The sequence below is a fragment of the Erpetoichthys calabaricus genome, chromosome 9 (genome assembly GCF_900747795.2).
Source record: "Erpetoichthys calabaricus chromosome 9, fErpCal1.3, whole genome shotgun sequence".
NCBI lineage: Eukaryota > Metazoa > Chordata > Cladistia > Polypteriformes > Polypteridae > Erpetoichthys > Erpetoichthys calabaricus.
In genome coordinates, this window is record NC_041402.2 from 7,913,870 (window position 1) to 7,939,150 (window position 25,281).

Sequence of the window (25,281 nt, forward strand, 5' to 3'; positions counted from 1 at the left end):
TATAAAACATCCGTATATCAGTCATTCATCTGTGTAGTGTGTCACATTGACATGATGGTAAAATGCCTTGTTAACATGAAGGATTCACAGGCCTTACACTAAACATTTAATATCAAGAGAAATGTATCTCAGGCCACCTCGGACCACTCAGTGAAGTTTTGTTAGTTGGTCACATTGCATAGATGAATAAACACTTTACTGATTGTGGGGAACAGCCCGGACACAGACAGGTAGACACGATGGTTTCACCCAACACACGTTTATTTATCATATTTATAGTGCACATACCCAGTGCCGAAGCACCAATAACCCCTTTAAGTCCTGGCCACAACACAATGCCTTATTAGTCTCTGGACCGCCTCCACTCCTCTCTACCAAGCTTCGTCCTTCTTCCACCTGACTCTTGCCCCCGACTGGAGGGAGGCAGCCCCTTTTATTCACCCTGGAAGGGCTCCAGCTGCATCCTGGGGCTCGTAGCCACACCCCTGTGTGGCGGAAGCTCCAGCGGTGAAACCAGAAGTCCACCGGGTGTCTCCAAGTCTCTTCCCCCCAGTACTTCCCGGTGTGGCGGAAGTACTGAGGTCCAACACTCCCAAGGCATTGGGGTGCCCCCTGGGGGTGACCACGGGCCCCTACAGGGATGAGCTTCCAAGCTCTGTACCCGTGGCCCCCACAGCAACCAGGGAGGACGCCCCCTCGTGTTCCGGAGGATCCACAAGCCCTCCTCCGGTCCTCCTGGGCGTCCCGGCCGGGCGTTCATTTCTTAAGTGTTACGAAGACCCAAAGAAGTGTACAGTGGTACCTCTGGTCACGACCATAATTCGTTCCAAAACTCTGGACGCGATCCGAACATAATTTCCCCATAAGACTGTACATAAATACAATTAATCCATTCCAGACTGTATGAACTGTATGTAAATATTTTTTTTAAAGATTTTTAAGCACAAAAATAGTTAATTATACCATAGAATGTACAGTGTAATAGTAAACTAAATGTAAAAACATTGAGTAACACTGAGAAAACCGAGTTCGCGCTAGAACCTTACAAACCGCTCGCTGTAAACAGTTTATGAGTTTTAAGCACAGGGAAAAAAATAAAAGTTTAAAAAATCCTTAAATTATACAAAAACTAATAAGAAACAACCAAGAAAACTAACTTTGCATGAGTCGAGTTCTGGCATGACGGAAGTGAGGAGGAAGATGGGTGGAGAGGAGATTATAGTTTTTAGGGAGAGTCCGGCTCCGAGATGGAAGAATGTTCTCCTTCAGATGTTTCCTCTCTTATGATTTCTTGGGTTTCTGGTGTTTTTAGCTGTATAGCTGGTGGACTAGACATCACGAAATAGTGCTCTAAAGTGACTTGCCTTTTCCTGCGCATTAACTTTTTTCAGAAATGTGAGACGACATGGTCGTTCATCATGTTTATCACTCTTTTCAATGATTTCTTTCTTTAATTGGATTTCAATTTTCTTCAAACCTTTCTTCTCACCAACACTACCACTCTTCACTTGCTTACAGGTCATGGTTAATTGCAAAATTAATGCAAAAGCACACAAAATACAGCACAAAGAGTTCACAGAGAATGCACACACGTTTGACCGAGAACGATGGACAGGGAGAGACTGAACACGTGCAGAAATCACTGGCTAGTACAAACTGGAAGGGAAACTGGCCGCCAGTGTTTTTGTTCACCACCAGAGGGTGTGGTCGTGAACAGATGCAAAAGTTTGGGTAACTTTTTGATCGTAACCCAATTTGTACATGTTCGGAAACGTTCGTGACCAGAGGTTCTACTGTACATAATAGAAAATGAGTAAACAGATACATTTTTTGCAGTACATAAATTAAAGGGTTGCCATAACAGCTGTAGTTGTTAAAACTATGAAATGTGTTTGGGGCCAAATACTGTAAGTCTCCATAAATGTACTGTATTTTGTTAGTCAGATTTAGACCTTTTCCAGTGTTTAAAGCCCTCTTCAATCGGGATTAGTTTTTACTCCAGAAGGTGGTATAAAATCAGTGATTTATTGGCAGTGCTTTACTCTGTACCCACATTTCCACTATCCCTTTAGTTAATGCACGAGTATTGTTAACTCAGGCCACATTAGCAATCCTTATTATATATATATATATGTATGTATATAAAAAAAACAGTGTATCCGTTTGCACCTCCAAGTGCGACAGTCCCGCCACCCACTTTCAATATTAACTTTGTACATCAGAGCGCCAACAGGCCTCCAAGAGGACACAGCATAGCCAACTCCTGTTATTCAGTGTGCATTACAAGTAGTACATGGACAGTTCTCTTTTTTCCACTGGCACTGGACAAAGCAATTATTAAGAGAGTAACTCTTAGTAACTTTAGTCACATTTGAATCACTCAAATGTCAGATTTTTACTGACATTTCAATTCGCATGGGCCTACTTTCAACTGAGGTCATTTCTGTTGACTTTTTACGGAAGGCAAAAGTCTCCATAATTTTTTTACTGAGATGTGAACGTGCAATTTGTGAAAACTTATGGGTGAGACTAAACTATTTGAGGTGTTCTGGTTAGAATTACTTAACACCACCACCTGGTACAAAACTAATCCCTTGCAAAAAGGACTCTAAGCTTCTTTCTTCCCCCTTCATAAGGATATTAGGAAATATTGTATAAGAATGGCCTGGCACAGCTCATGTATTATTGGATGTACTGTGCACCAGAAAGTTGGTACAAGAGTTTGTATTTTGTTCTACTTTAAACTGATACCATGTATTTAAATATGATGCCTGAATTTACTGTTAGCCAGCTTCCATCCATGCTCTGTTTGCTTGGACTAAACAGATTCAATCCTAACCCTAATCCAAGTAGTAGCAGTCTATGAGCTCCAAACAATGATTTCTCAGGGACAGGACAATTAGCTCAATGTATTTAGTGAGAAGTGAAAACACTCGAACATTGAGGTAATATGGGTTATTTTTGTTACATATTCATAAAATATGTATTCTAGGTGAAAAGATGAAAATGAGACTCAAGTATAGAAGGTCAGCTTCTACTTAAGCTGCACATGCCAGGCCCTCCTTCACGGACACTTAACTTAGTGTAACAATAGATAATGACCTTCTACTGGCACATCTTTGAAGACTGAGTTAAACAGTTACCTTGTGTTCTTTTGTTCGACGATGCTCAATTATATCACCAGTGAAATAAATCTGACAGGTACTGCACCATCGTTGAATGGTTTGTCTCTTTTCTCTGTAATAAAGAATCAAAAGCAGTATTAGTGACCACTGTAAACTCTTTAGATGTGAAATATTATGCAACTATACCATAACTTGTTCTAACAGTGGGTTAAATTATTGATCTATTATTTAATTAATTTACCTGTATCCTGTGTAATGGTGGCTCTTCAAGAGCATTGCAATGTCTTCGAGTTTAATTTTTATTCATGTTTCTGTTTCACGCTATTCATGCTGCTGTAAAATACTGTATCGAGTACTGAGGTGGGAAAAGGGGCAGTACACAGGACTGACGGTTTATCACTTCTGTAAAAATCTATTTCTTTAACACATGTATTTTTTTCTCCTGCTCAACTCCTCCCTTTAACAGTACTGATCACATTCCCTTTCTCCTCTAGCACATTATCCAGTTGACGCTGTGTCTCTAGCCTACTGACTTTTAATTAATTTGCATCACATGGTTCTTGAGCACGGGAATACATAATTCTACAGGGATAACACAGTCTTTCTGGAAAAGACCATAGCTGAAAATCACATTGTCCATCCAAGCGTACATTTTGTCAGTCTGACTGCTGCAGTATCTTTTTAAATTTTTTGTCAAAATGTGTCCCTTAAACTGCACTGAAGTGGGGTCAAGCAAAGGGAGACTCAAGAGGGCATGCTAATGAGTACATCAGTAGTAAATTGCCTATCCATTTTTTTTCTACGGTCCAGAAGTTTCTGAACCAGAATAAGAGTGCTGACCCCAGACTAGCTATGTCTCCGAGTTCACCTGCCTACATAACGATGTTCACAACATCAGAGGGCACCCTCTAAGCTAGACAGGAACATCTGGCATTCACTGCAAGACTCTCTGCAGTATTCATTGCGGACAGGCTGCTAACGTGCTTCTAATTCTCTCAACCTATGAAGACCTGCTGGATCTGAATATTTTCTTCAAACTGTACATTTTGTGCTCATCTGTTGAACCTGTGTCATAGTGAAAACTAATTTAATGGTGCCAATTCCAGTCTTAACCCACAGTTTCTGCCTTGTCTGTCATTCTACTCATCTACTCTGGCTTACTTTCTAATTTATTATGCTTTTCTAAATATAATTTTGGTTGGTGTTATTTTAACCATCCAAGTTCAAAAGTTCATGAAATCAAGAAGAGACACTGCAATATCACATAAAACTTACTTTTATTTCTCAGTCAAATCAAATCAAATGATACTTCTCACGTGCAAATTATATATCCAGTCCAATATGCAGTGAAATGCCTGTACTTTAATGCAGTTGTGAAATCAGTACCCCATTTCCACACACATCATAAACATTTCTCATTGTGTTTGTACAAACGGCCACTGCGTCTACACATATTTCACTATTAAAGACATTTTGTCATTGTGTTAATGCGTTTCTTATCTGACTCGTGACAACTCATGAAAACAGCTCATACTTTTGTCTGTCAGAATTACAGACCTCTCACTCACCTTCATTCTGTCCGGCATTGCATTTTGTTTTAAATCAAATCACTTTAAACTTCCTTCAGATATGCATGACAGAGCAAGGCCAGTCACACACTGTCAGAGGTTGTAATAAAAGTGCCCTTCATTTGAAAACAAATGTAATTGTATGCTCTCAGAACAGGTTCAGTTGACACAAACGGAGACACATGTCCTCAGTCTTGTATCACAGGTGATGGCTCTGAGGCTAGGGATCTGCACTGGCAATCGGAAGGTTGCCGGTTCGAATCCCGTAAAATGCCAAAAGGGACTCTGCTCTGTTGGGCCCTTGAGCAAGGCCCTTAACCTGCAATTGCTAAGAGCGTTGAGTAGTGAGAAAAGCGCTATATAAATGCAAAGAATTATGTTTATAATTAATTATTAATAATATTTATTATTTATTAATATTTATTAAAGCATAACAATTTGGTTGCTACCCAAATTCAAGGCTCCTAAATGAACTTCGCCACTGCTAAGGGCGCAGGGAATGACTGGCTTTAAAACAAGCCTGCAAGGAGAGCTCCACTCATATTTGGCACTGTAGTAAATTATATACAAGAATATGTTTGCTTAGGTTTTTCCCAGAGCCAGATTTTGAAAATAGTGCAGGAAGCAGGTTTCATGCAGATGTGCTGCTACTGCTGAACATGTAGTAATTCACAATGTGGCAGCCATTTGGGCCTGCAACACAGATCTGCTGTTTCCAGAGAATGAAAGGTGGACTGTGAGGGTCAACATGCCGTGTCATGTGGTGATCGGGAATAATGTAAGCTTTCTACACTCCTACCATGTGAGGGAATGATTTGAAACCCACCACCACATGATGATGGTGTTCCTGCCACCTTACTCACCAGTCCTCAACCCATTTGAGGAATTCTTCTCTGCTTGGAGATGGATGGTGTATGATCGCAAGCCCAACAATCAGATGTCATTACTGGAGGCAATGGATACTGGCTGTGAGGACATCACACCTCAGGCTTGTCGGGCCAGGGTGGGGCATACCCTCTGTGTCTCTGAAGGGAAGGCATCATGTATGATGCAGACACAATGATGTGGCCTAATAGAGATCAGAGACTGGATGCTCCATGAGGGATTTCATATTTTGCAATTTATTGTAATTTTTGATTTATACAGGTATTTGCATATACATTTAGTGTGAATTTACTATATTGGTGGCATGTTCTAAGTTTCATTGCATATTTTTTGGCTGTTTTCTGAAGCACAGTTTCCATATTTATCATTTTGCTTTTTTCAGTTACAGCAATTATATTGTGCAGATTTATAAATAAATCGTTCAGATTTCTTTTTTCAGTACTCTTTTTCAGCAAGGTTTTGATTAAAATATCTTAAAGCACAGGTGAAAGGGCTTTATTCATTGGTGACCATGATGAAGTGATTGACCGTCTTTGCATATTTCAACACATGTGAAAAAGGTTTTGATTCTTTTAGTGGCTTTGGCACAGGTGAGTTATGAGAAAGGCCTTAACTGCTTTGAGAACTGCCTTAAGAGTGGAGAGCATGACATTTCTGATGTGTGAATTTTCTCAAAGAAATTGAGAACAACTGTAATAGAATGTTAAATATGTGATAATAATAAATAATGTCTTAAAAGCCACAGGTGAGTTACCTGTTATGAGAAAGGCCTTAACCGTTTTGAGAAATGCCTTAAGAGCAGAAAGAAGGAGATTTCTGATGTGTGAATTTCCTCAAAGAAACCGAGAACTGTAACAGAATGTTAAATATTTTTTTTTTGTTTTGTTCTTTATTTCGTCTTATACAATTTCTTGTATTAGGAATTTGTTAGTTTTCGCATACCCCTTGGGGTCAGAGCGCAGGGTCAGCCATTGTACAGCACCCCTGGAGCAATTACAGCACAGATCCTTAGCCTCAGAGCCACCACTCCGCCCCTAAATACATGATAATAAATAATCTTACACATAAACGTCTACGCATTTAAATGTGTGTGTCTATTTGTCTGGCCCAGAAGTGCGAGGCTACAGCATGAAGCTCACAGAGCCGACAAGGCGGCCCCAGGTTAACAAGTTGGAAGAAGAAAGAAGTACGAGGCTACAGCATGAAGCTGAAAGAAACCGACTCCTTCACCAAAGTGAAACCACAGAGGTAAGACAAACGAGAGAGAAACTCGCTTACCCGCTGATAGACAAGGGGGGGGGGCAAGCATGTCCACAAAATGAAACCGCCGACTCTGCATTTCAATTTTTATTCTGACGATTTCAATAGTTTCTAGGAACCCAGGCTTTTTACAGCACGGGTTTACACATTATAACAATAATAACATTTATTTGTATAGCACATTTTCATACAAAAAAGTAGCTCCAACTGCCAAAGTTCAAAGTTACATCTTGTAACTCAAAAAATAACTATGTGACAGAGTTAACAATATGGTATCATGTAGTTCTAGACACATTCCTTATCCAAGATGCGGATGGACGGTTGGAAAAAGATCCATGTCAGGCTCTCTGAACTGGAGTTCTGGCAGAGGTAGTGTTTAACTGACCGCAGCACAGAAAAGAGGCCTGTCACTCAGGAATATTGATTATTTATTCGTTTATTAATATTTATTAAAGCATAACAATTAGGTTGCTACCCAAATTCAAGGCTCCTAAATGAACTTTGCCACTGCTAAGGGTGCAGGGAATGGCTGGCTTTAAAACAAGCCAGCAAGAAGAGCTCCACTCGTATTTCTAACGGCCTGCTACATTCAGGTCTTTAAATCCAATTTGCCTTGAAATACACTTCTGCTTTTTAAATGACATACTGAAAGGATGGAATGGCATTTACTTAAGCTGCTACCTATATCAAAAGAAAACAGCCATGAATAATTGATTCAAACAGGAATTTTTTTTTTTTTTGTTTTAAATTAGATACAATGACATACCCGTCTCGTCGCACCTGGCTTTGTCCTTGCAGGGACTCTTTAACCTTTGGCAGCAGGGTGACAAGGCAGGCATTGCTCATGTGTTGGATCTCCATCATACGCTGCTGGTGAGCAAGGCCATTCATATGGGTTTGAAAATTCTGTAAAATTGTAAACATGTTAATCCTATGACACTGCATTTTCTTACATAAAATAGACAATTTAATTTTTCTCACTTCCATATCTTTGACGATATTAGATAAGGCAATTTACACTATATGGAAACCAAATACATTTGCTGAGCACAGAACATTAACCTAGCCAAACTAACAGAACACGCAGTAATACAAATGAAAGGATAACATCTATTGGACTTTAAATGGTCTTATTTTAAAAGCCTCACCCTTTTATGACAAATACCAGTCTGAAATTTACACTGGTCATAACACAGAAACAGCCATAACTCATGTTGTGAATTTTTGATGAATATTGTTATGTTTTTTAAAGATTAATGAAGATTTAAAAGTAACTGACCACAGCAGTCTATTACATTAGCTTGAAAATTTAATGAAGCTGTCAGGCACTACTCCAAACCGTTACCAATATGTGCCAAGTCTGATGACATAACCTCCACATTCTCGTCTAAAGTTAGATGTCATGTCTCTTAATGACCACCACCAATAACTGATGTATATACTCTTCTCATTTGTAAACAATGTCCATCCATCCATCCCTCCTCTTCCGCTTATCCGAGGTCGGGTCGCGGGGACAGCAGCTTGAGCAGAGATACCCAGACTTCCCTCTCCCCAGCCACTTCTTCTAGCTCTTCTGGGAGAATCCCGAGGTGTTCCCAGGCCAGCTGGGAGACATAGTCCCTCCAGCGTGTCCTGGGTCTTCCCCAGGGCCTCCTCCCGGTTGGACATGCCCGGAACACCTCACCAGGGAGGCGTCCAGGAGGCATCCTGATCAGATGCCCGAGCCACCTCATCTGACTCCTCTTGATGCGGAGGAGCAGCGGCTCTACTCTGAGCCCCTCCCGGATGACTGAGCTTCTCACCCTATCTTTAAGGGAGAGCCCAGACACCCCGCGGAGGAAACTCATTTCAGCCGCTTGTATTCGCAATCTCGTTCTTTCGGTCACTACCCATAGCTCATGACCATAGGTGAGGGTAGGAACATAGATCGACTGGTAAATTGAGAGTTTTGCCTTACAGCTCAGCTCCTTTTTCACCACAACAGACCGACGCAGAGCCCGCATCACTGCGGACACCACACCGATCCGCCTGTCGATCTCACGCTCCATTCTTCCCTCACTCGTGAACAAGACCCCGAGATACTTGAACTCCTCCACTTGAGGCAGGATCTCTGTAAACAATGTTTAGGTTTTTATTTGCATACTGGCAACACACTGCTGTATTTTTCCATCTCATACTTTGATTACATTAAGTAGGAAATTAAGAAAATTGACAAAAAAAGAGGAGGCCATTCATTCCATCAAGTTTATTTGTGTAGATAATAGCTAAGCTGCCCAAATATATCTACTACATGTCTTGATAGTTTGTTCCAGAATGTCACAATTCTTTGTGTAAAGAAGTGCTTCCTAGCTTCAGTCTTTCCCATTAATTTCAAAGGTGCTGGGGATCGAACCCAAGACCTCACACATACAAAGTATGCACAATACCACTGAGCTACCTCCTATCATGCGGGTTAAGACTGTGTTTACACTGTTGGTCCCCTAAAGGTTATTTATTTATTTAAATTACTTGTGATGGCTAGAATTTTAATACCCACTTCTACATTACCAAATAGTTACTTTAACGCCTCACGTTTAGTGTGACAAGTTGGAACAAACGATCAAAGTGAAAAGGTCAAAATATCAAATTTCTGTTAATATAGTAAAATCAACAGCATTGCTTGACAGAATGGAATATACAGCAGAAAAATGAACACCGTTTCACTGAAAGTAAATAAAATTTTCTTGATAAAGCACCAATGGCTAGATCTTCACAAATCTTAAATATATGGCAGGTAATGTGGAACTGAGTAATGAAGCTTTGGCTTAAAAGAAGTGCAGGATCAGTATAACAGGTACAGTATTATATCAAAGATGGGAAAAAAAGTTGTCCATATTGTTTGAAATGTAGCAAGGGACTAACCCTAACACTAATTAGACTTTTGATAGGTGTTTTAACTACAGTGTACCTGCAAATCATAATCCAATAATCAGCCATTAAAGCAACTATGGAATAATTAAAATTGTTATTTAACCTACATGCATTGATTAAACTTGGATGGATGGATGGATGGATATTCATCATTGCAAAAATGTTCTGCGAGAGTTTGAAGAAAACAAAAATCCCAAATTATGGGCACGAATGACTGTAGAATAAATGCCAGAAATATGGTTAATCTGCTGAGTGGATCAAGTTCAGACTATAGACATACTCTATGATACCTAGCAGCATGTTTGATAATGGGTCTGTATCGAAGGAGTGACATAACAAAGGAGTGACATAAATACCGTATTAAAGGAGCGACATTTTATTGGAGTGACATAACGATTTCCACTCTCCATATCAGCGGGGCGTGATTGTGTGCTTTAACCTCTGATACCGAGCCACTCAAGGTATTGAAAATTGTCGCTCCACGTAGGGTTGTGGAACCATTACAATTTTTGTCCTCACACTGGAAATAATGATTGTTGTTTCGGGATAATTGGTGTCGGTAGATGTATCCTCTGAATGCTAGCTTATCTTTACCCATTTGGGATTTTACAAATTGATATTCATCCATTATGGGCTACACACAATAATTTGTTATCTTGCTTCAACAGAGAGCAGGAACATAACTGAAAGTACACTCACCGGATGGTTGTCACTCCTTTGAAATTTATATCTGAGATTTCATTCCTTTATTATGTCACTCCTTTGAATAGGACCGTTGATAACTACACCCTACTCCAGTGCTACTGGCCGATTACAGGTATTACAGCACTACACTGCATCAAAACTCAGACATGTACTTTATAAAAAAACATTTTGTCAATTATTCTAACAGATAATGTAGATAAATATAGGCTTGTTCCAGGCACAATGCTTTAAAACACTCTTTCTCTTCAACACAAGTACTAGGGTGTTGAAGAAGGGGCCTGAGTTGCCTCAAAAGCTTGCATATTGTAATCTTTTTAGTTAGCCAATAAAAGGTGTCATTTTGCTTGGCTTTTCTCTTCAACACAAGTAAACAAAAAGATACATTTTTAGCTCCTTGCAACAGGCCCTTACCTGCTGATTATAACAAGTAATGTTACAGATGTAACAGTAGAATTTAGATGGTAATTCAGAGTCTGTGTCACAAGATGTCTTTTCATTATTTCTGGTTGCCCCCTCTAATGTACTTGTGCTGATGGCCCGGCTTTCACTGCTCTGCTGAATTGTCACTTTGAGTGATCCTCCTGCACTCAGAACCTATGTTAGAGAGAGACAGAGAGAAAGAAAAAAAAATATATAAATTGGCTTACAATTTTATTACAGATCAGCAAGGCACTGACTGTTTCCCTAAGACAGAGAGAAGAAAGGACAGAAAAGCTAAAAAAAAAAAAAATGAAGCACAAAACCAACAGGCTCACTTCACTGTATGAAATCTTTATTCACCATTCAATGTGAAGAACAGAATGCAGCCTCTAAGAAAAAAAGAAAATTAAACACTCTGGCGGGACAAGACAAACATTCAAATTATAAAACAGTTCCTATTTCATTTATCTCTTCATAAAGACAAGACAAAGTTCTATAATAATTGATAGATTTTTACATGTGTGGCATGTTAAGCCTGCCTTCCAAAAAAAACCATCAAAACATGTAATTTTAGTCAATGTATGACTTCTCCATTTTTTTTAATCCTAAAGGACCATGTACTGCAAAGGGTAATTTCTGTACTGCAGGGATCTCCAACACGTCACTACCAGCAGCTCGCAACCCCTTTCCAAGTAGCTCGCTGAAGGGTTAATGAATCCTACATAAATTTGAAAACTTGATTAGTCAAATTAGGGGAGGACGATCTTTCCAAAAAATCATATCACGATCCACAATCTGAATTGCAATCTCTCTTTTCAATGTGGCATACACTTAAGAGAATATCCGGACTCAAACTCATCAAGACCTAAGGAACACTTTATGTTAATTATCAAACAAAGTTGAATTCAATTGTACTCTTGTTCGCTAGCTAAGTGGAGTTAAGGAACACAACCCATCTTACCCCACCTCCCCCTGGCCCACTGCGTGTTTCTCGGATTCATGCAAATAAATCAGTGCCGCAAGCGAACTATGATAAATAGCGAAATGAGTGACGTCGCAAAATCAAACGGAATGTTCAAGCTAATTATAGAAAAAAACCTGATCTAAATCCGTTAAGTAGTTCTCTTGTGAAAAGCGGACAGACAGACAGACATTGGATTTTATATATTATATATTAGTAAACCTTCAAACTAATGTGCTGTTGAAGTCTCAACAGCATTCTCAGCATTTCTGGAGTTTAGCAGAGCCAGACTATAAGAAACTTCACCAAGCAATTCTGAAAATGTCTGCTTTGTTTGGGTTTTCATACCACTGTGAGTCTGACATGAATGTCATGAAATCAAAGTTCAGAACAAGACAGACAGACGAACATTTAAATGACTCCAGAAGAGTGAACCGAAGTGGCTCCACTCCACCATACATCTGCCTCTCTTGTTGAGTTATCTGACTAACTAAGAAACACATCACACATGCGACTGGACCTGTGAATGAAATGAAACAGTGACATGTGGCACAATGACAAATGAATAAGTCAGATCTGTGTATTTGGAACTGCATGGTTTTGTTTTGACAGCATTAATGTTTTAATTCAACAGTGTGAGATACACTAGAAAATGCATACAGACAAACAAAATGCACTTGCAGGTGAACTCAATATTTTGTGTGATGTTTTAATGCAAAATGTGAGTTGTGGACACCAACATTTTGTAAATGTTTAGACAAAACAAGCTTATTCAGTTTGTTTGGGTTGAAATAAACTGTGAGAATAAGCATTAGAAAACAGGAAGAGCTCTCAGCCATTTTCATTTTGTAAAAGATAGCTCTCAGGGAAAAAAAGGTTGGAGCCATACCAGGTACCAATTTTATTCTCCTCTCTTTTTCTTTTTTAAATTGTACATTACTTTCATATACAGTTTGAATCCCATTTAGCAGACAGAAGCACTTCTCAAATGCATCCTTTCTGTCACAGCACTCATTAAGGTATACAAAATATTATCTTTTAAAGCTAGGACCATGTTACCCATTTAAGGCCAAGGAGCAGAGTTGGAAGAAACAGCTTTAAAAAAAATGAACACCTCAAATTATTTTATTTATTTATTTTTTTATATAAAACAATTCAGAATTTAAATATTTCATCATAGAAATCACTTTCAACTATCCTTGAGAGAGAGAGAGGGAAAAGAAAAGGGGATGGCTGTCCAAATTTTGCAGACTGAAAGCACAACTATATAATTTCTAGAAAAATATATACAATTATGACTCAGTTAACAATGTCCCAACTTACTACGTTGTGTTTTAACAATGGAGCTTCTATACAGATACGATAAATGAAATTGAAAAGTGTCAAAACCCTGTCGTAAACAGTCACATTATAGTATTAATATTGTTATTAATGAGATATTACTTTATCCTCTTTAATAAAATCCCTGTGTGTGTCCAGGTGTCCGTGTGTGTGTGTCTTCTGGTGAAGTGCGCATGCGCAGGGCACGGTGCAATGCGCAATATTACTGTCAGAGTAAGTTACAGGCATTTTACGGAAATACAAACCAGTATTACTGCGAGAGGAAATTAAAGGTACACAATACAGTGACACATATTACAGCCACATACAAGCCAGTATTACTGTCAGAGGAGAATCCATATTACTAACCGAGAATGTTAAACCGGATGGACGCAGGGACATCCGGCCATGGGCCGTAGCCACAAAAGACGTACTGCGCAGGCGCCCCAAGAAATACGTACTGCGCAGGCGCCCCAAGAAATGAGGCGCCGCGACCACAGAAAAAAGGAGTCAGCACAGAAAAACGGAGTCAAACGCCGGCGACGCACACAGCGCCGCACGAAACCCATTGCACATGAAACTAGCACACAAATCCCACACCCACCTCCAAGCACCCCCCCCCCCCCCCCCCCACAAGCAACGGACGGGACACACACAAACAGGAGGATTCAACAAGCCCCTGGCACACAAAAAAAAAGAAGACGCACAATGTCATTTGCAATCATTGTCATTCACTTAACTTACCTGAAGAAACAACTGACAATACAAGTAATGAATTTACACGTTGTTGTCAAAAGGGTCAGATTAGACTCCCTCCTTTACATTCATATCCTGAATATCTACAGAACCTTCTAACTAACGATGTACCTGAAAGTGAAAACTTTATGAACTGCATTAGATCCTACAAATCGGTATCCACTATGAACATTAACGGTGGCACTGCACATGACATCCGTCTTGCAAAACTGTTAATTATTGATGAATGTGCAATGGCATCCAGTCACTTACTCAACACCATTCAGAAACTTCTACAAACATTGATGAATAATAATATTCCCTTTGGAGGAAAGGTACTTTTATTAGGAGGAGATTTTAGACAGTGCTTAGCTATTGTTCCACATGCCATGCGCTCAGCTATTGTTCAGTGCACCTTAAAATACGCAGACAATTGCCATTGCTTTCAAAAGATACAGTTAGTACAAAACATGCGATGTCCAGATCCAGATCATAACAATTGGTTATTACATCTGGGAGATGGTACACTCACCAATACAGATAGACTTCACCCAGATATTAGTACAGTTCCTCAAGCCTTTATCTGCGACGACTTAGTTACAGAGATATTTGGAACAGCAATCTCATTAGACCAAATGCCCCTTTTAACACAATGCGCTATATTATGTCCAAACAATATTAATGTAGATAACATAAATACCCAAGTCATTGCATTACTTCCTGGAGAGACACAACTCTTTCTAAGCTCTGACAAAGTTGACTCTGATCACGACGATGACCATCTTCATTGACCTTACAAGTTCTGACCTGAAATTACCTTTTACACTTAAAAGGCGTGTACAAAGAAATTTTCCAATAACCCTTTACACTGTGCCACACACTTTATTGTTTGCTTTCTATTTGCATCATCTACACCTTCACACTATTCTATATCTCATTCATACATCACGCTCTTTGTCATTTCCCAACACCAGGGGTTGGCGAGCGAAGCGAGCAGGGGGCGGAGCCCCCTAGTAAAGGCATATTACCGACGCGCACGCCTGTATTACCGCCAGAGAAAATTAAAGGTATATTACGGACGTACAAGGCAGTATTACTGTATTACTGTCACAGAAAATTAAAGACACACAATACACGGCGGCAGCCCACGAAGAACAGTCAGCTCAGCAAGTATACACGACCAACAAAAGAAAGGCTGAAAGAAAGAAAAATACGACCAACAAAAAGAATGAGGTCAAAGTCTCTTGCCATTTAATATAGACTGTTCCTACTAATGTTTATGCACTACTGTTCTAGCGCCCGTTACTGTAACGGGCTAAATGACTAGTTTTAATAATAATTCATTTATAGGATGTATACATCATGCTGATGTTAGCTTAGGGTGGGTTACGTCAGGTCAGGTGTATATTGGACACGTCATAGTAGTAAAAATGACGCAAAGGCATGCTAGGCATTTGATGCACATTGCACATGGAAAGCAGCAATGCAGACGTGGCACCTTCCATCCTAACTCAGTGCACCGAAAATTACATCAGACACGCCCTCGCCTCCTTAATATACATCTAAGTGCTTAACAATGAAATTGACTAACAATGCACTGCTCATACCCATATACCATCAACTGTGACATGACAGTATATATTTTTCATTAATGAGAAAAGGTGCAAATAAGAACACTTTTTTTTTTTTTTTTAATTTGTATTTAAATTTGTAGCCCTCACTCTTCTTCCCTACGGCCTCCACAGTGCCTTTCACATCATGTACAGGGACCTTTCCTTAAACTTGTAGCAGGGCTACATAATAATAAGTATTACTTTTTGTCTGTGCCGAGTGTGTTTTGTTTTCATTGTCTCGTATGCTATGCTATATGTGTGTATAAGTAAATGTTGTCCCCGTAAGATAAAAGGGGAGGGACGATGAAGGGAGACCGCAACCCAGAGATGGAAATTACCTGTTGTTTTCCACCAATTACATCCGGGACTGTCATTATTTAAAATAGAGGAGCATAAAGGAAAGAGGAGCAAGGAGAGAGTGAGAGAGAAAGAAAGAGAACGAAGATTGTGAGAAGAAAGGAGCCATTATTTACTGTCATTTCCACCCAACATCCCATTTATTGTATAGATAGATAGATAGATAGATAGATAGATAGATAGATAGATAGATAGATAGATAGATAGATAGATAGATAGATAGATAGATAGATAGATAGATAGATAGATAGATAGATAGATAGATAGATAGATAGATAGATAGATAGATAGATAGATAGATAGATAGATAGATAGATACTTTATTAATCCCGATGGGAAATTCACAGGGAGGGTTTTGTAAATAGTATTATTGTTGGATATCTGTGCACATATGTATTTAATATACAGTCATATGAAAAAGTTTGGGAACCCCTCTCAGCCTGCATAATAATTTACTCTACTTTCAACAAAAAAGATAACAGTGGTACGTCTTTCATTTCCTAGGAACATCTGAGTACTGGGGTGTTTTTCAAACAAAGACTTTTAGTGAAGCAATATTTAGTTGTATAAAATTAAATCAAATGTGAAAAACTGGCTGTGCAAAAATTTGAATGCATGTAACTGCTCAATACTGATTACTTGCAACACCAAATTGGTTGGTTTAACTCGTTAAGCCTTGAACTTCATAGACAGGTGTGTCCAATCATGTGAAAAGGAATTTAAGGTGGTCAATTGTATGTTCTGCTTCCCTTTGACTCTCCCCTGAAGAGTAACAGCATGGGATCCTCAAAGCAACTCTCAAAAGATCTGAAAACAAAGATTATTCAGTATCATGGTTGTATGGCAGGGTGATGAGAAAGAAGCCCTTTCTGCACTCACGCCACAAACAGTCGCTTGTTGTATGCCAATGCTCATTTAGACAAGCCAGATTCATTTTGGAATAAAGTGCTTTAGACTGATGAGACAAAAATGGAGTTATCTGGTCAGAACAAAAAGTGCTTTGCATGGCGGAAGAAGAACACTGCATTCCAAGACAAACACCTGCTACCTACTATCAAATTTGGTGGAGGTTCTATCATGCTGTGGGGCTGTGTGGCTAGTTCAGGGACTGGGGCCCTTGTTAAAGTAGAGGGTTGGATGAATTCAACCCATTATCAACAAATTCTTCAGGATAATGTTCAAGTATCAGTCACAAAGTTGAAGTTACGCAGGGGTTGGATATTCCAACAAGACAATGACCCAAAACACAGTTTGAAATCTACAAAGGCATTCATGCAGAGGGAGAAGTACAATGTTCTGGAATGGCTGTCACAGTCCCCTGACTTGAATATCATCGAAAATCTACGGGATTATTTGAAGCAGGCTGTCCATGCTCAGCAGCCATTAAATTTAACTGAACTGGAGAGATCTTGTATGAAGAATGGTCAAAAATACCTCCATCCAGAATCCAGACACTCATCAAAGGCTATATATAGGAGGACAGCGTCTAGAGGCTGTTATATTTGCAAAAGGAGGCTCAACTAAGTATTGATGTCATATCTCTGTTGGGGTACCCAAATTTATGCACCTGTCTAATTTTGCTATGATGCATATTTTCTGTTAATCCAATAAACTTAATGTCACTGCTGCAATCCTACTGTTTCCATAAGGCATGTCAGATATTAAAAGGAAGTTGCTACTTTGAAAGCTCAGCCAATGAGAAACAAAAATCCAAAGAATAAACAGGGGTTCCCTAACTTTTTCATATCACTGTGTGTATATGTGTGTGATATACAGTGACTGTGTGTGTGTATATATATGTATGTTCATTCATTCATGGGTGTCATTGGGATAGTGGTGGTTTGTGTGCACTTACATATTATTGAATATTCGTCTGTCCTTGTGTGTGTATATATACTTATCACTTACAATATATCCGCATTTGATTTTACATTTCTGTCTACTATTTGCTTGTTACTGTATTTCTTTGTGTCAAGGGGGGAAAAAAGGACAATCTGTAAGGAGTATGGCTTGTTATCGCCTTGAGAGTCTTCAGGTAGGGCAGTGGCCGGGCTGGGAAAAGGGGTCGGTTATTACATAAGTGGTGCCCTCTCTGGTTCACGAAATTTTGGAGTCACTGCATGGGGCTGCGGTTTTCAGTACGTTGGACCACCACAGTAGAAAACTCTACAGTTTTCTTAACAACTGTTTGTTTTTGTTTTTTTGCCGTTTACTTTGCACAGCACACCAGCCAGCTTCTTCCCTCCACCATAACTATAGGCAGGGCTGGCCTTCAACATTTTGGGGCCCTCAGCAAGGTTTTGCTGTGGGACCCCACAAGCACAATGCAAACATGTATTATGACATTTACAGTACATGTTTCATCAAGATAGTCCATGTTTAAGGTGCGGCTGAAAAGAAGCTATAAAGCATTTGCAGATATCCAAAGAAGGCAATGGCATCTCTTCAGCTTCTGGCTGCATCTGTTATCGCTAAATTTAGGGTGTGGGCAGCACACGGCACAAAGACAGCTATGGGGTTGTTTTTTTTTTTGGTTTTTTTTGCAGTAGTCTGGCCAGCACACCTTTGTGCTTTCCCTTCATGTTGGCACCACTGTCATACTGTATAACTGCCCTCTGCAATCATCAAAAGGAATACTTACTTCCTCAAGTCTGCCCAGGGCAAGAGAAGGCAAAATTTCTCCTGTTGTCTCTATTGCTAGAAGGAATCCCGTGTTCTTTAATTCTGGGTTACTGCCTCTAGTATGACAAATGTTACAATTTGTCTTATTTGTTCCTCATGGCCAACATCAGGTGTGCATTTCAAAAATAATGGAGAAATATTTGGACTGGTTATCATTACTCACTGTATGCTCAATTTCTTTCTTAGTTATGGAATTAATGAGCTTATTTTGAACTGTTTTGCCACTGGTGCCACTCACACCATATTCTATATGCTGTTTCATAAATGACTTTCTCTTGAAACAAACAATGAATTTCAGACTCATCGAACAGTGAATGCGAAAAGCCTGCTGCTAAGGAAAATAAACAGACATCACATAGTGTATACGACAGTGAGGGAACAATCTTTTTTATTATTTCTTTTTAATGAGAAACAAGTATTAGCAGTCTTTGTCTTGTTTGACACTCACATGTAATGAGACGTCCCTCATGAAGATTTCTAATAGATTATTTACTTAAATAATTTGCCGATCAGTTTTCTTCTGTGCAAAGCCAAACACGGCTTTTCTCGTGGATATTCCCTGGTGTAGAGAAATCTCTTGTGCAGATTACCCAACAAAAAATAACGACTGCAGACAGATGATATTAATCTGGCTCCATCATCCCAATTGTTATGTGCTTTTAATTTTATCACAGTGTCTTCTCAACATAGGTAAGCTATCAAACAAACATATCAGATGAAAGTTGCCACCAACCTGCTCACTCATAATGAATAGTGATGAGTGAACAGTGCAGTGTTTGATTCACCTTGTGTTCGGAGGAATCACAGAAGTTTTCACGAATATCACTGAATTTGGGGAAATGCACTGAAGTCAAAGGGGATGGACAAACTGAACTAGATTTGATTGAATTATAATGGTGCAATCATCTTTAAAGTGTCCCTGAGGGCTAGGAAAACATCTCCCAACTACAATTGACCGATTATTGTGGCCAAAAAGGCGACCTGAGCTGTGCGGCAGTAGTGCCAACCACTATACCACCATGCCTCCATGAGATCAAAGAAGAAGGAATGTAGTCAGAAATGCGCAAAAGTATGTTTCGTCAAAACAAAGCAGAAACGGTGAAATCGTAGTCCACAGAACAAAATATGTATAAGTCTTTTTTTGTTGATTTATGTGAGAAACTATTGCTTTGTGTGCTTTTCAGAAAACAGCCCAGCAGAAGCTCGCCACTTACCACCCCAGTGCTCTGTTGCTGCCAGAGTAGCCACACAGGGCAAGTTCCATGTTGATTTGTGCGAGAAACTACTGCTTTGTGTGCTTTTCAGAAAACTGAGGTTTTTTTGGAAAAATATTCAGCCTTGCATGGAAAAAAAAAACAGGCCTAAAAGAGTTAAATGCAGAAAATTCAAAGTGGAGTGTCATGATTGAAGCCGCTGGCTCATTCTGGTTTTTGAAGTCCTGCTGAAGGCTATCCAAACTGTCTGTGCTGATGCTTTGAACTTTTTTTTCTATCAAAAAATAGTAATAAATCTTACGTTAATATTATTATTTCATAGAGTATCCTGTGTTTGGTGTCAGGCTCTTTCAAGGTTTGTTTTCATTCTCTACATTTTATATCTACCGTATATACTCGCGTTTAAGTTCTCCTGCAGATAAGTCGGGGCTTGATTTTACGGTATAATTTTATTTTAAATTTTATGTCGGTCATATAAGTCGAATGCAGAAAACTCGATTATGATATGCTAATGCCCACCTTGAAAGAGTAACCACAGAGCACACTGCCTTTTTTTTTTTTTTCCTATGTATTATGCCTACGTGACCACACGGTAATACCCAAACTATTCCGAAGTAACATTGGTACTGTTTTGTGTTTTTGTACCTCACACACCTTTACTGTAAGAGCATCCCTTATCTACGATGGAGTGTTCAATCAGAAGAAAATATGAAGCTGACTTCATATTCAGTCGTTGAAGTAGTGAAAGAAATTGGTAATTACGTTGCTACAACAAAATTCAATGTATCTGAGAAAATGGTATGAGATTGGACGAGACAAGAAGATGTAAAAAAAAATATAACAAAAAATTTAAGGGTTGCATTTTTGAACGGGTGTATAAGTCGGGGTCTGATTTTATGATCAATTTTTCAGGTTTCAAGACTCGACTTATACGCGAGTACATACGGTATATATCTATCTATACACACACACAGACAGTTAACACACCTAAATAAATTTTTTTCTTTTCCACCCACTTGTGGTTTTCTGATTATTTTATAAACATATGATATACTAATCCTTCTTGAATGCAATAAACAAACTTGGAAAAAGTACCTGACAGGAAAAGCCACACAAATTAATGGACATGTCACTCTAAAAAGACTTATGCAGGCTACCTTTCAAAAACATCAGAACAAACCTCATTAAGAACAATCATTTCATTTCAGCATAATTCTACTTAGCATTTCCTACAGCATTTAGGTTGTTTTTTAATGTATCACCAGTCCAAAACAATGAACAAATATTAAAACAGAGAACAAGCATTGCTAAGCTAAATCTGTATATCAGATGAATGAAAAGATGTTTTATAAATAAAGTTGTCATTGGCTTTAATCTGAAAAATATGCTGCTTCACAGCACACAAACAAATCATATTATATTTGTTCTGATGCCATGTTTGCTTAAATATCCTTCGGAGTCACAGAACAGTGTTGGCATTTAATTTTGAGCAAAGAGGATTTGGTGGCTTAACTAAAAAAAAAAAAAAAAAAAAAAAAAAAAAAACTAAATCGGCAGTCTCAACAGAATAATTTAAAATACAGCAATCAAATTTTTAAAAAGTACCACAATGATGAACAAAATATAAGTTTTACAGCAAACTATCAACAAATTGCCAAGTACTTACTGTATTTCCAACACAAAACAATATGCAAGCAATTTACAAAGTTGCTTCATATTACAGGAGTATTCTATGCAAAAGTTATTTTTTCATCTCTTACTTCCCCTGTACCATCTTTAGTAATAAACAAGGAAGAAAAATAATCCCGTGTTTTTAATGGAGAGAAAAGTTTTTTGATACAATACATTTCTACGAAGACCAATGCTGAACAAACAAAGAACAATTTAAAAACATCCAAGAAAAAAAAAATCTATTTTCTTGTGTTGCTTAATCATTCATACAGTGACCTTCACTAATATTGGCACCCTGGTTAAATAAAAGTAAAAATGCACTGTGAATAAATACTTCTGCTGTTTATCCTCTTGATGTTTGATTCAAACTATCAAAGTAAAATAAGTGAAAGGAAAAAGAAACATTAACCCACATATTTTTCTAATTGCTACCAACTTCTCAAGACATGCTCTACAATGTCGATATGACCTGAAGTTCCACATCAGCCAATTGGTGAGCTGTTGATGGGCAGAACTCCTGGCCAATTATGACAAACAGCAACAACATACAGTGCATCCAGAAAGTATTCACAGCGCATCACTTTTTCCACATTTTGTTATGTTACAGCCTTATTCCAAAATGGATTAAATTCATTTTTTTCCTCAGAATTCTACACACAACACCCCACAATGACAACATGAAAAAAGATTACTTGAAGTTTTTGCAAATTTATTAAAAATAAAAAAACTGAGAAAACCCCTGTACATAAGTATTCACAGCCTTTGCTCAATACTTTGTCGATGCACCTTTGGCAGCAATTCCAGCCTCAAGTCTTTTTGAATATGATGCCACAAGCTTGGCACACCTATCCTTGGCCAGTTTCGCCCATTCCTCTTTGCAGCACCTGTCAAGCTCCATCAGGTTGGATGGGAAGCGTCGGTGCACAGCCATTTTAAGATCTCTCCAGAGATGTTCAATCGGATTCAAGTCTGGGCTCTGGCTGGGCCACTCAAGGACATTCACAGAGTTGTCCTGAAGCCACTCCTTTGATATCTTGGCTGTGTGCTTAGGGTCATTGTCCTGCTGAAAGATGAACCGTCGCCCCAGTCTGAGGTCAAGAGCGCTCTGGAGCAGGTTTTCATCCAGGATGCCTCTATACATTGCTGCAGTCATCTTTCCCTTTATTCTGACTAGTCTCCCAGTCCCTGCCGCTGAAAAACATCCCCACAGCATGATGCTGCCACCACCATGCTTCACTGTAGGGATGGTATTGGCCTGGTGATGAGCGGTGCCTGGTTTCCTCCAAACGTGACGCCTGGCATTCACACCAAAGAGTTCAATCTTTGTCTCATCAGACCAGAGAATTTTCTCTCTCATGGTCTGAGAGTCCTTCAGATGACTTTTGGCAAACTCCAGGCACGCTGCCATGTGCCTTTTACTAAGGAGTGGCTTCCGTCTGGCCACTCTACCATACAGGCCTGATTGGTGGATTGCTGCAGAGATGGTTGACCTTCTGGAAGGTTCTCCTCTCTCCACAGAGGACCGCTGGAGCTCTGACAGAGTGACCATTGGGTTCTTGGTCACCTCAATGACCAAGGCCCTTCTCCCCCGATCGCTCAGTTTAGATGGCCGGCCAGCTCTAGGAAGAGTCCTGGTGGTTTCGAACTTCTTCCACTTACGGATGATGGAGGCCACTGTGCTCACTGGGATCTTCAAAGCAGCAGAAATTTTTCTGTAACCTTCCCCACATTTGTGCCTCGAGACAATCCTGTCTCGGAGGTCTACAGACAATTCCTTTGACTTCATGCTTGGTTTGTGCTCTGACATGAACGGTCAAGTGTGGGACCTTATATAGACAGGTGTGTGCCTTTCCAAATCATGTCCAAGCAACTGAATTTACCACAGGTGGACTCCAATGAAGCTGCAGAAACATCTCAAGGATGATCAGGGGAAACAGGATGCACCTGAGTTCAATTTTGAGCTTCATGGCAAAGGCTGTGAATATTTATGTACATGTGCTTTCTCAATTTCTCAGGCAGGTTGGGCATAAAATGGGTGTCAAAAATTGGGTAAATACAACACAACACACAAAACAGAACACAAATACAAACAACATGAGGTAAATAACAGACAACAGCAATAAAATGTTTCTATGGAATATTTTCTAGATCAGTGCACCCTAAATGAAAAGGAACTGGGTTAAAAAAGGAATAGAAATGTGTATAACCTTGCTGAATATAAGGTGCAGCATGCTGTTTTGTCCATCCTGTATACATTTCAATTTCTCAAAATAAAGCGTTTTTATAGCACAACTCACAAATATAAATTTTAGGTTAACTGCCTTGTACTCAGTGCTACAGGCATAAAGTCTTTTATCCTTCATTGGAAAATGGAGTTTAAAAAAGGTACTGATGGATTGACAGTCTGTGGCACATATAAAATTAATTGTGTATCATGGGATTTATTCAGTAGATTTTCATCTTGCACCATTCTTTATTTCAGTCTATGTATGTCATCTCACCTCAGATGCTCTGCTCTCTTCAGCAAAATCTGAGGCCTCTGCACCATCCATGCTACTTGCCTCTTCAGTAGCTGTACACTCTAATGAAAAAAAAAGCAAACAAAAAAAGATTCACTGGAAAATAAAATGTAATTCTTTGGATGCTATTTTTTTCGCTCTAACACAGGATTGTCAAACAGTACTCTGAGTTGAACATATTAGATAACCAGAATAGATTAATGCTTCAGTTTGACTAAACATTTTTTTAAGTACAGTTTTGCTAAATGTTTGGTTTCCTGGTCTGAACAAAAATGTTTTTACCTGTTGACTCGCCTTGTTCATTACTTCTGGATGTCTTACTGCTTGCATACTGATTTTTTTGCTCATCACAGTCAATTTCTTCTGCCGTCTGGTCTTCAGAGCTACAAATAAAAAAAAAACAATTTTATTTTAGATTATAACATAATATTTGTTGGAGTGTTGCCTCAAATGCACCATCCTGCCAAATTTTAGCTTTTACCTAAAAGGGAAAAAAGGTTTGTGTTGATGACTGAGTCAGGTTAAACCCCATTATAGTGAATACCGAAGTAACAAAATTTTCAGAATAACAAATACTTTTTGTGGGCCCAGACAAACATTCGTAGAGCATGTTAAACAAATCTCATTTTAACAAAATGTAAATCTCAGTATAACAAAATGTTGTTTCCACCAAAAATGGACACCGAATATAATAATGTGAAGTAAAAAAAAAAATATGTAATGCCATTTCCAACAATTCCTGTGCAGAGTCTCAGAAACCCTGCAGCAGGTTGTCTCAAAGAGAGAGACGGTCTGTTACGAAATTTCTAGTCTTTGGTGAGCATGTAGGAATGACATCATACACACAACTGAATTCTGAGTCAGTGTTCCACCGAGCATCCACATGGGTAGTTGTTTTGTGTGCAGATAATGTACTGTTTCAGTTTCATAGCACTTTTCAAAGTTTTCTTTGAGATGAACAAAAAAAGGAGAGAAACGGCATCAGTTTACGCTGAAAGAAAAATTAACAATCCTGAAAAAAGCGGATTCCAGAATGAAGAAAAATGACATGGCGAAAGCATTTTGTAATCACACCTTCATCTTTATCTAAGGACTAGTTTTCATTCAGTATTTTCATACCTGTATTCTATTAAAAAAAAAAAAAAAAAGTTACATCTAACGTTTCATTGCATTTTGTGTTCATACCTGTATTTCTAATGAAAAAGTTACATCTAATATCTCATTTTCATTCTGTATTTCTATTATTTTTTTGCAGTTTAAGAAGTGCTGTCTTTTTTTTTTACGCAGGTATTGTCAAGCTTAGGTCACTGAGGTGACCTAAGACGAGTCCAGGTAT

At 38.9% G+C, this 25,281-nt stretch overlaps 1 protein-coding gene across 1 annotated transcript in view; it reads right to left on the minus strand.

Annotated features, from left to right (window-relative positions):
* Positions 1 to 25,281, minus strand: part of ciz1a (cdkn1a interacting zinc finger protein 1a) — a 104,649-nt gene that overhangs the window by 31,265 nt on the left and 48,103 nt on the right. Inside the window, exons 7-11 of the mRNA XM_051931696.1 lie at positions 24,228 to 24,328; positions 23,928 to 24,007; positions 10,865 to 11,047; positions 7,605 to 7,744; positions 3,144 to 3,237 (exon numbers count right to left, since the gene is read on the minus strand). Of these exons, the coding sequence (XP_051787656.1) occupies positions 3,144 to 3,237; positions 7,605 to 7,744; positions 10,865 to 11,047; positions 23,928 to 24,007; positions 24,228 to 24,328 (598 nt within the window). The remainder of the gene's footprint in view (positions 1 to 3,143; positions 3,238 to 7,604; positions 7,745 to 10,864; positions 11,048 to 23,927; positions 24,008 to 24,227; positions 24,329 to 25,281) is intronic.